At 40.0% G+C, this 12,709-nt stretch overlaps 1 protein-coding gene across 2 annotated transcripts in view; it reads right to left on the reverse strand.

The window, feature by feature from the left end:
* Positions 1 to 1,317: 1,317 nt before the first annotated feature.
* AMMECR1 (AMMECR nuclear protein 1) overlaps positions 1,318 to 12,709 on the reverse strand; it is a 94,346-nt gene continuing 82,954 nt past the window's right edge. For both annotated transcript variants that reach the window (XM_064426886.1, XM_064426887.1), the window contains exons 5-7: positions 10,247 to 10,337; positions 8,480 to 8,576; positions 1,318 to 5,680 (exon numbers count right to left, since the gene is read on the reverse strand). In XM_064426886.1, the coding sequence (XP_064282956.1) occupies positions 5,566 to 5,680; positions 8,480 to 8,576; positions 10,247 to 10,337 (303 nt within the window). In that variant the 3' untranslated portion in view covers positions 1,318 to 5,565. The remainder of the gene's footprint in view (positions 5,681 to 8,479; positions 8,577 to 10,246; positions 10,338 to 12,709) is intronic.

Consider the following 12,709-nt stretch of genomic DNA (forward strand, 5'->3'; position numbering starts at 1 on the left):
ATATCTCCATTGCAGAGGATTCAAGTTTTCATGTAGCTGGGGAAAAGAATCAATTTTTCAGCTTAATTTCTCTGGCAGAGTATAAAGACTGATGAAACAGCTTAAGTAGAAATCCAGTGTGAAGTGCTGTAAGGGAGCCTGAGCTGCACCAAGCAAGCAATTTCCCATTGCAGGCACTGCTGATTACCGTCAACAGCCCTCTATAACTAACTGGAAATTAATTATAATTTTGTTGTTTAATACCAACAAATATGTAAGAATAAGCAAGTTTCTACATCTGAAACACCCTAAATGCTATGGCTTGGTTTGATTTTTACAGCATGGGAATTGGAGAGCTGGCTAAAGCAGTGAGAAGAGTGGAAACTCATTGTGGGAAGTGGTAACTAGCTCTGCCTTTCAATGGCCTCAGGGTTTTAGATTAGGCTTAGTGTAGATTTTACACTAAATTTTACCAAATCTGTGAGCCAAGCTTCCATCACTGGCTTAGTATTTACCCAGGCAGATTTCCCTTCGGATGCTTGTTCATCTCCTAAATCAAAGCTTCAGAGCAAGGAATGGCTGCATCAGACTTCAGCATCCAAAGGTTACACAGATTCTACTGCTCTGCTTTGAAAGGCACTGCATTACAGCCAGCAGAGCTGTTAATGCAGCATGAGGCAAACAAAAGCCCTTCTAAACCCAGAGCTGAGTTCCAGGGAGATGGAATGCTTTGTCTCAGGAATTATCCTACAGAGGAAATATGCTCCCTTTAACTCAGACTCGGTAGAAAGTCTCTCAGTGCACCAAGAATTTGGCTGAGGGACCAGAGTTCTCCAACTTGGTTTTGGCATCAGCTGTGCTGTTGCTTTGACAGCCATTCTTCAACACACATTGGCACAATGTTCTGTTGAACAATCTGGCTGCTAGGGGTACCAGTGCTATGGGGCTGACACCAGGATAATTGGTTCTGCAAAGAAGTTTTGCTTCAAAAGATTGAAACCATTTCTGCCTCTCACAGTAGGGAGCTCAGGCCTGGACAGAATTCCATGTGTAAAGTTAGACAAGAAGTATAAAATTGAACTGGCAATTGATACAAATACTGATGAATATACTGAGATAAATAACTGTAGCTGATATAGATGGTGATTTCACTGGGAGTGTTTAGTGAAAGCTGCACGTACCTGTCCCCAGTCTGTTCCTACAGCAGACAAAAGGAAAGATAGGAAAATATTTCCAACACACCATTAGCCTTTGACATTAACACCAGGCACAAATGCTTCAATAACAACACTGACCAAGCCACACAGTTAAAGAGAGAAACATAAAAAGAAATGGTGATTCTTTTTCCTTATTTTATTGGGTAAATGATTTAAAAGGTAATAACAATAGTGTTAAAACTACTACAATATCTTTCCACAGCCATATCTCACAGACCCACAGATAACCTTCTAGCATTTTTTTTTCTTTTTCCTCATTTTTCTCTTTTTAAGCCGTACTTATATTAAAATGCCCATTTCAACAGTTTCTTCACACTAATAGCAATTAAATGTGGAAGGAAGAAGGATCTAGTTATAAAGGAAGGGGGTTCAGGTAATCTGTGATATTACTGTAATCAATTGAGTTGCTAAGGAAGGAAGGAAAAGACCCAGGCCTTACAAGCTACTCCAGGTAGCTCTAAGCCCACTGTGTGTCACCATGGCATTGAAGATAACTCAAGATGCTGGTGAACAATTTAAAGTAAGTTTGTTTTTTTTTTTCTTTGTAACATATAAAACACTAAAATAACTTAGAAACTAGATCCAAATATCTTGAAAAGAATCAACTTTGATATACAAAACAGTCATAAGTTGTTACAAAAGTTTCAAACAAAAGTTTGTTTTCTCAGTGCGTTTATGTACCAGCGCAATTACTGAGTCCAGAGCAAAGAAAGAGGTTTTTCTTTTTTATTTTTTTCTTTAACAGTAATAAAAAATGAGGAAAACATATCTTTGTATATAAAGAATCATTGCTGGTCTTAAGAATAAATGTAATCAGAAACCCTTAAATCTGAGAGGCACACTTTGGGTTTCTCTTTTTTTTTTTTTTAGGTTTTTTTTCTTTTTTTAACATAAAATGAAAGTCACCAGTTTATTTAAATGGAGGAGATACTCAGACTCCCCAAATAAACTTAATTCAATTAACATCACTAGCAAAAATCAGTTAGAAACTGTACAAAAATAAAAAAGTTAACACATTTAATCCTGCAGAGATTTTGTAAGGACTGGAAGGCAGGCTTTAGGAGCAGCATTTGGGCATGGCTGGAGGCTTCTTTGGTTCGATCTAACACACATAAGAGATGTAACCTACTCCAGACAACAGCTTTAAAAACCCGCACAGTTGAAGACAAGTAGAGGTCCATATACAAACTCCAGGTGTGCCAGGGCTGTGCCCACCTTGGCTCCAGAGCGGGGCTGAGGTCAGGACCGGAGCGTCCACCCCTGCCGGAGCAGCAGCCGCTGCCGTGGCAGCAGGAAGGACACTTGAAGCATCACCAAGTAACAGCTTCGTGTCAAGTCTATGGTTTGGTTGTCTAACTCAGTTTACAGAACAGAGTTTTTAGGAACATTAGGCAAGAGAATGAAAAAAAAACCCAACAACCTCTTCAATGGAATAAGGCAAACTGAGTAGTGCTTATAAAAAAAAATAAATCAGCATTTCAACTTAACAAACAGTGAAATAAGCTACTTGGTTGTACCTTAATTTCTATAAAGTACCCCAAAGGAAAAGCTAATCTGTAACCCCAACAATACAGCTAAAAGCTACTAAATGTAACTACGAGGGAATGACATTTGTGAGAGCAATTGCTGATTAGCTTTAAGCAAATAGACCTATTCTGTGCCAGTGCATGTCACAGTGAGCTGCATGTTTGGTACAAAGAATCCCACAATTACAGAGAAACAATCTGCAGCAGTTCAGCACAGTGTGCTGAGGAGGTAGGTGCCCTAGAAACACTGTAGGTAGACTGATTATTCCAATCTTTAAAAAAAAAATCATACAATCTGATTGACCACAGACTCTGTAACAGTTTTTAAATTAGTGATACAAAACCCTGGTCCAGAAGGGTCTGGCATGAGCTCAGTTCAAAAGCACACCTTTACAGTTTGTATAACACCCTTGAACTATATTTTTAAGCAACAGCTACTAAGAGATAGACAAAAATGCATTGTGCATTATGCTGTATACAAAAAGGAGACAAAACTATCCTTTTCTCCCCCAAGCCATGGTGGGAAGTATTGCTGACCTTGTCCTTAAAATCCTGCAGGATTGTTTATTCATCAGTATATCATTATTACACTGGTAAGAAATTCTGTATAACATCTGCATATATCGAAGATTTCTTAAAAAATCTGATATGATTTTAGATCCGCATGACCAGTCACGTGACCTTCTTGAGGTTGATTAGCACCTTTCAATACATATATATTTTTATATATAATAGATCTTTTTAAAAAACTTCTAACAATGAGCTCATGCAGAAGCACGAGCGAGCTGTAACGAGATGACAGATAAAGATGGGGTTGGATGACTTTTTTTCGCAGCAGAATGATTCAGTTTGTGCTCAGGTTCCCTATAAGGGCAAGAAAAAAAACCAACACAACTCTATCAGGTAGCCACTTGTTCACATTTCCACTTGAAGACTAATTAATCTAAAAGTGTTCCCCAAGTAGAAACAAGACAACAGTATCATCCAAAATAGCCTCTGTATAAACATCTACTCATTTTTGCAGCTTCTGGCTGGCATCTCTTGGCTCCTGAAATTTCAGGCCCTCTGCTTAAAAATTAAGGCATCGCAACTGAAAATGGTAATATTTGGACATAAATGCTGTGGATGAAGGAATACCAAAGACCTTCTACAAGAACCTCCATAGAAATTAAGTGGCAGACCTAACCTCACATAAGGGATGAGCATAATTTATCCTTATCTGACTATGAAACCCTATTGAAACACTTTTACAGTTGATCCAATTTTTTTAAACTGAATTTTATCTATTTGATTTTTATATACCTACGTATTTACAAACATTCATTATTCAAAGTAACTGGAATTTCTGCTTACTGTGGTTTACTCACTCAGATTAGGAAGGTCTTTTCTGTAACAGGTGGCCTGTGCTGCAACAGGCAGCAGTGGGAGCTCTGCAGGCACAGGAGGAAGCAGTGAGCTCCTGCCAGGGACTGGCCTTGCAAACAGACCACACATACCTCTTACTAAATCCTATTTTTACAGCAGGAAAAAGTTCCAATCTGTTTTCTTTCTTCTACCGTGTGGAGGGGTATCAGAATTATTACACAGTACTTACAGCTCTCAAGCACTATTCCTGCAATAGATGAAAACATGTAACATTATGGCATACTTGTCCTGCCTCTCTCACAACAGTCTTTTTTCTTTTATTAAACCAAAGTTAACTTGATCCAACTATTCATGACTTGATAAAACTCAGTAAGTTCAAGAGCAGATGAAGAACAAAACAGGGATTTCTCTTTTCCAAAATAAGTTTGCTAATAATAATAATAATAATAAAAAAGTAAATCTCATTTTAAAGAGAAAAAAAAACGTGTCCAAAACCCTGATGCCAGAGCAGCCTCAACAGGGTTTGCTAAAATGTCTGGAGTATATGTTTTCTATGAATTTTATATATAAGTATATAATTATGTTATAGTCAAAGGCACTAAAATCTAAATCCATTTCCTTCCTAATATGACATCTGCTACTCACCAATCTGTTTTAGGACACAAATGTCACTCCTAATTAGAGTCATCAGAAAGGCATTGTCTCATTACAAATGCATTCTGGTGGCTACTCCTGACAGGCCTGGGCTGCCTGTGATTCCCAGCACAGGATGGGACACAAAAGGGTCCTGGACTGGATTGTGCCCAAATCATTTAGGCCACTTGATTCTGAAAATGCTGCCATGTTAACATCACCTCTCGCTGTACATGAGCTGCTTCTCTTCATCCCAAGAAAGCTTTTTGTATGTCAGCCTTGGTGCTCCGGCTGTTTGTGCTGGATCTGGAGATCCTGTACAGAGCTACATGGAATCTTTACTGTGAAGGTGAGATACTGTACACACAACGTCATTAAGAATGTTATGAAAATGCAATTCATTGTCTACTTCAATACCTGAATCTGATATGTTTCATTCCCTATCACACCCATTAATGCAAAAGCCATGAATGCCTTTTTGCTAAGCAAAGCATCCCTAACTGCAATCCTTAAACTCTTCCTTCCATCCACAGTTACAGAAAGCCTTGATTGATATAATTCAATGTTAACGAAGTAGAAATTTAAATTTTCATAAAAAACCCAAGGGTATATGCTGCAAAAAAATCTGCAGTGAATCAATAATAAAAAGGTATGGGATCTTTGTAGTAATGTAGTTTTCCCTCCCGTTGCCATGATGAGCTGAACCAAGCAAGGAGCCTCAACATGGCAACGGAAACTATCATCATAAAATGGTACAGTAATAGAGATAGCTAGACCAAGAAGGGGCAGGGTCTCCTGGGAAGAGGTCTGCAGAGAGGTCCAGTGACTGGTCATGCGGCTCAGTGTCAGGAATAATGGTTGTATGGTGGAAGGGGGTGCCCAATACCATTCTGGAAGTGATGATGCTGACGATGGGCAAGGTACTCTGTGTAGCTCATCGTCATCTTCTCACTGCGGTACCTGAAAAGAGCAGAGAGGCCAAGTCAGGAACTGCTACCAGGAAGCTGCAAGTAGCACCAGAAATGCTGCACTGCTGCTTTGTTTAGTGGTAAGAGCTCTGTACTTCTGGTGCTGGGAATATGACTGACTGCAGCTGCACAAGGGAACTGCCACAACTGTCAGGGTCATTTCCTGAATCATGTGACAAATCGCAACGTAACTGTTTATGAGAAAATACTTTAAGCAAACAGAATTGTCAAAAATGGTAGCCTACTATGTTGGTTGAGGTAGAGGGAATTGACAATGTCCTGTAGCTTCAGCCAACCCTCTAAAAAATCTTGTAGGAAAAACCCTAACAAGCACTACAGATTATTGGGCTGTTTTTAAACAATCAGTATCAACTGTCTGCCAAATTCTGCTTTTAAAATTATCCCAGCTACATTAAATATAGTTACATTCTTTTTAGACTAGAATCACAGAATATCTCCAGTTGGAAGGGACCCATCATGAACACTGAGTCCAACTCCCTACTCCTCACGCAACTACCTAAAACTAAACCATATGGTTAAAAGCATTGCTCAGATACCCCCTGGCCTCCCACAGGCCTGATGCCATGACCCTGGACAGCTTGTTCCAAGTGCCTGACTACCTTCTCAGTAAAGAATATTTTCCTGATGTGCAGACTGAACTTCCCCTGAGGCAGCTTCATTCCCTTCCCTCACGTTCTATTGTTGGTCACCTGAAAGAGGAGACAAGCAGCTCTGTTCCACTGCTCCCTGCAGGAACCTGCAGACCCCAGGGAGGTTTTTCTCAGCCCTCTCCAAACTGAACAGAACATGTAACCTCAGCTATTCCTCCTGAGTCTTGCCCTTGAGGCCTTTTGCCATTTCTGGTCACTTTCCTCTCATCACACTCCAGAGTTTGATGTCCTCACAGAAAGGCACCAAACTAATTTCACCTGGCTTTGAAGTGAGACCAGCAGGCCTGTAATAACAAGGATCTTCCTTCTTCCAAATGGAACATTTGCCAGCTTCCACTTGACTGGGACCTCTCCTGACTCCCAAGTCAGTTGAGAAATAATGAAAAATGGTCCCACAAGAACATCACCCAGCTCCCTCTAACTAAAGGCAGAATCCAGGTCCTGACAACAAATTCTGAATACATCTGCATCAGTATTGTCTGACAAGGGACAAGGGACCTTGTTCGTCCTTGTTCTGGGCCTTGACAGCTCTGCAGAGAATCCCCAGCTGCTGACCCCTGCATTCCAGACCCTCTGTGCCACTGTGCAGCTCTCTCAGAACATGGCCACAGCTGCTGGGTGTGAACCTGAAGGGGGTGACAGACTCATGAACAGCCTAAAGCCTTCTTCACACACAGGATGTTTACTTTAATTCAGAAGACTTGAAAAAGAAGTTAAAAGCCCTTATTCACTCCTCCAAAGGATATTTTCATGTATGACAATAAATTATTTAAATGAGGTTCTAAAACAAGTTGTCTAATGCTGGAAAACAATTACTATTTTAATAATACTGTCTCTAATCTGTCAGCAGTATCTGAGATTTTAAGCAACAAAGCAAGTAAACAGGCAGTCAAAAAAACCCTTCTTCTGAATGTTAAAAAATTATGGTTTGCTCATTTCACTTATCAGGCAATTGATTGTGGTAGCAGTTCCATTGTTGTGAACTTAATTACACTAAATATAAGGCTTTTTGTGGGTTTTTTGGGAAGAGTGGGGGTGAACTTCAGGAGTTTTTCTTTTGTTTTGTGCTCCATGCCATTGCTTGAAGCAAAATCATGCAGCAGGAAGAAAACACATGCTATATAGAGTTTTTGTTTAATGGAAAAATATGCTCCTTTTTGCTGAGGGGTACAGAAATGATCTATTGCATTATTACTCTTGCCCTCAGCTATCCCCAGATACTCTTTTTGAATATTCTTTTTGAAAAAAAGATAACAAGGTGTACAGCTGAAATAAATTAAAGGGAGACTGGGGTTCTGCTTAACTTAGACATTTAGCTGGTTTCTGTAAATCCTCCCTCCCTAATTTAACCTTCAGAATAAAATGTTTCCCTTCCTCAGAGCTACTCCACAGGACTACCTTCACCACCTAATGGCAATATCATGGGCAGAGTATCTGCTGTTAATTCTGAAATACCTTGGCTGCCACACACTAAGGAGCCCTCAAGAACACGTTTTATTAAATTAGCAAAACCAAATGAAACTAGTATGATATAAAATATTAAATTCTCGTCCCCACTCCTGGGAATAGGCTGACACAGTTTCACTAGAACACTGGCTGTGGAAGCAGAGCATGGCCTGCATGTCTCACACCTCAAGATCAGGGGAACCTGTCCTCCACAGGGCACACCCCAGAGGCTTCTCTGAGGATCCAGCACACTGGGGCTCTGAGGGGCCTCCAGGACAATACAGCAGCAGCCCCACCATGCACCATCTGCCCAAATGAATCTAACAAGAGCAAGTAATCCCTGTCAGCCACAGCCCTGAACAGCCACTACAGCCAAAACTCCCTCTGTGAGAAGGCAGAGCTAAAGCAGTGCTGAGAACGTGCAGAGTTCAGCCCACACCTGCAGGAACCTGACACATCACAGCCTGCTCTGAAGAGCTGCCTCTTGCTCCCTGCTTAGGGCCACCCATCCCTGTGCAAAGCTTCTCCTAAATCTGTACTGCTCTTGTGGAACAAAGCAATCAGGAATGACACATCCAGGAGAGTTTACCATTACCATCTGCAGCAGACTTACCAGCAAGGAGCACCTCCCAGCACTACAACAACAGGGCTCTGTGTGGTATCCCAGTGCATACCTGGTTAGCTTTATTGTTTTCCTGAATTCATTAGTAATTGGAGCTTTGTAGCCTCCTTTCCTCAACAAGGAATCTATGGTTTGAATGTGGTCCCATCCTGTTGGATGTTACAGTAGCACAAATTAGTGAGAAATGAAGCAACAGGAACAGATGTTGCAAAAGCACAGTACAGTGTGTGGTGCTGCTGAGAGCGCAAGGGCTCTGCTGGCATTTGGGAAAAACCAAAACATTCTTCCCTACTTCAGAACAGCTGAAGGAAATTCCACATTTAGCATTTCTTTACACACACAGCTCACTCTACAAACAACATATATTTCTCATCTCATAGTTGAAATATATTAAAAGTGAACCCACCCTACCCAAGTGTCCTAAACTGGGTGTGTGATACAAAACTGAACTTTTACAAAGCATTCAGGTATGATCATGTATCACAGCCACTTTAGACATTACAAACGGTTATAACAATATGGAAAACTAAATTTATGTATAACATTTTAAATAATTATCAGTTGAACATGTGCAGAGAACTTGAAATCAGACTTCTTCATAAACATCACTTCATTTTACAGAGATATGGCTGATTTCAGAACAACTATATATTACAAGTGTCTAGATAATGAAAGAAGCTATGGATTTAAAATACAGATTCATTACTGTTCTCAATAAAATCTTCATGCTATCCAAACCTCCTATTTATTTAAAAACTTGCATATTTTAAATAGCTGTTAGACATGTTATTTCCTAAAGATGCAATAACTATTCACATTGTTACATTAAAAAACCTGCAAAAAACACAGTACATTTGGGCATATACAAAATACAAATGAGTAGTTCTGGAGACTTCAAAGAATCAGATTGCAATCCATGGTCTCCTAAAACTATTCAGGAATTTAGACACATTCCCCCCACAATTCCTGATTTTTAAAAAAAGCTTGGAACACCCCATGACTTTTATGAAACTATCTGGAAACAGAATTATAAATGAAAAAGAATTCTTAGTAAAGATATCTGCTGAACTCTCTGTAGACAAACATATATAAAAAGGTAAAAAAAAGCAGCAGTAATGCAAACTATAAATGATTGAGACAGACTGAGACACACTATCAACCTTGGAAATAAAACAACATGAGTGTTTAGAGTCAGCAACAGACTGTTGAACAAAATCTACTCTAGTTTTTTAAATTCACAAACTTAAGTCCGTGCCTCTATTAAAAGGGACTTTTAACAACATTCTTTTGTACTTCCATATTGAAAATAATTTCCTTCCATCCATTAAAAACCCCAGGAAGTCAGTGTTTGTAACAGGAATTGAGTACTAGCAGAAAGTACCTAACTGAAAAACAACTTGATCATCAGGATTCAGGAACAAATCATGGTTAAGATAACTGCCCAGACATCCCAATGCTCAAGAGAGCTTCTGCATCTCCCTTATATCCCAGCCAAGCAGCCACACAGAAACTGGCAGCTTTAACAGCTGCTAGCCTGGCTGACAGCACTGTACCATTCCTCCACACTTTATTTTCCTATAGCTACACTGCATTTATGACTGGCTCAAAAAACACACAGAGTTTACTGAAGCCCTCTAGGAGACTAACACAGGCACGTAATTGGCATTTTATATAAGAGTCTTCTTACACTTGAACACTGTTCCATCAGTGCAAGGTTAAATACTGCATGCTAGATTTACAGAATTCTGTATTTTCAGAAACACAGAATTTAGATTTCAAGTTCTTCCCCAGATGTTAGGAAATAAAGTGCAACAGTGACCTTGCTCCTTGGCGACCTCCGGTAAGTAGGTGGCCGTGCGCTTGGATCCTTTCTCGTTGATGAACTCTATTCTAATGCCATGCACACCCACCTGCAAGAGATTGGCACTCCATTAGCACACCACCAGGGAAAAGATACAGCGTGGTAAGCGACAGGTCAAATCCCAAAGTGAGCAGTGGTTCACAGCATTTCAGAGTTTCAAGGAGGTGGCACTGCAGTGGGTGTCATGTTTTTGGGAGGTGTTCACTTACTGCCATGTAAGCTCAGCAGCAGCACAGGTACACAGGATGTTCCTCTGCTCCCCAGCACAGAGCTTCGTTCCTGGGCTGGAGGAAATCCAGCTGAGGAGCTAAAGTTGTTCTGTCTCCTCTGACACTGTCACCATTGTTGTTGCTGATAAAATCACCTGGTCACCAGCTATAATCTGCAGGCAAAACAGCTGCCAAATCTAATGAGGCTTCAATTAAGAGCATTAATTTTGTTCAAAGCAGCAACTGAACAAAGATTTGTCACACTACAGACTCGAGCCTGGAGCCTTCAAAATTTCACCTCATGTGTGAGGAGGAAATGGAAATACTGTGAAGTACCCAGCCTCAAACTCCTGTTTCTGCCACTAAGAACTGTATGGTGACAACATGACAGCACAGAAACCAAGATTACTACTACCAAGGAGCTGGCTGCAGATAAAAATCAAAATGCTGAGAATATTGGGAGAAAAAGAACCAAGAGGCTGGGCACATTTCCAGGGCATTGTTTAAGCCCCCTGTTTTCAGGTTACAATAATTCTGTGGAGAGTACCTGCACTGGGATCAGGCCATAAAAGATATTCCATTGCCAGAAGGTTTTCAGTTGCTTTTGAGTTCTGTGCACAAACACAAAGCATTATTAGATGGACATTTTTATGCCCACATAACCAAGATGTTATTTCCATATGAATCCCAACACTGCATGTGAAAATGAGTCAATGTTTTTTAAAAGGATATCACGTTGTTTGGTGTGGCACATCCTTGAGGACACAAATTTAATCAAAAAATGCTGTAACATTTTCTCCAGTGACAATTTACTTACTTTACCATAACTGCAGGGCAGTCAAAAAACAAACAGGGAATATTTAAAAGCTCTACCGCTTCTTCAATTAACATATTTGCTTATATTAAGACTTTAATTTTTAAACTATTCACTCTTTCTATATAAGAAGGGGAAATAGGAGGAAGAGTCCTTTGTGGCTGGCCATGGCCTCAACCATTCTTCCCTATGAATCTAACATTGTTCATAAATAGGAAAAATGTAACTCTGTGACTAAGAAATTTAATTCACTGCAACTTTTAACATGTTATTTCATTACCAAACCTTCCTAAACCCCAACTTTCATTACATGGATATACATATAATCAGAGAGATTAAATCTGTATACTCAGAAGATACAATTATAAGCCCAAAGGCCTGAAAGTAAAATGAAATTATGTTGGAAGTTGAAAACAGTCTACAGAGTTTATGCCCAAATCAGTAAGTTTCTGCAGCTGGTGATTTTGTAACTGTGTATATTCAGTACTAAGATTAAATATTTCCAGGGTTTGCACACCTTTAAATCCTGCAGAATATGAGATTCTAAATGCTACACAAGTGTTTTGCATAATAACCAGGAGCACTAGTGATGTACTGAAGTATGATGCAACATTCAAGTTGCAACACTGCTCTGGATGTTTCCCATTAACCATTTTAATGGACTTTTAGGCCCATGTCTGTAGAAAAAGGGATGTACAGCAGGGGAGAATTTCATAGCATCCTGTGGAGCATGAATTCCAACTGTGTAGCTGAGCAGGACAAACAGCTTTTCATTGTTCAATTCCAGCTAGCAGGCTTGAGTTAAATAAATGGAAGCCACACACAAGCAAAATAAAAATGATGCACACTAAGACTGGCATAAACATGGTGTGGAATTTATTTTCCTCAAGAGACTGGTGTTCAACTGATGCAAACTTCAGTGAGATTTCCCAAAATAGCCCTCTCCACGATGGGAGGTAAGGGCTGGGTGTCTGTGTGGCATTAACTGCCCTGCTGCCAGAACCAGCACACACCTTCCTACACAGCCCCAGCTCTGCTTCTCAGACTAAAAATACTGATGCACTACAGGCAGCATTCTGTGGAACAACAGCATCTGTCTGTGAAGTTTAGACAAACAAACCAATCTTGTGCAGATAGAGCCGAGTTCTGCCTCACCTATTACCATTCATTAGGGAAACAACTGCCTACAGGCAGCCCTGGAGCTGAAAAGGGACCACGCAATTGCTGCTTCAGCCTCCCACGTGGACAGGAACCTATTTAAATTGTTGCTATTGGGAGAGGAAAGCAAGATAAGGAGAGAGAGGCAAAAAAACAATCTCTGACAATAGAAATATTTCTATAGAATTTTAGAGAATGAAATATTGTGGTCTATATGAGCAGTACTTGTAGATATAAACT

This window comes from Passer domesticus, chromosome 7, assembly GCF_036417665.1.
Source record: "Passer domesticus isolate bPasDom1 chromosome 7, bPasDom1.hap1, whole genome shotgun sequence".
Lineage (NCBI taxonomy): Eukaryota > Metazoa > Chordata > Aves > Passeriformes > Passeridae > Passer > Passer domesticus.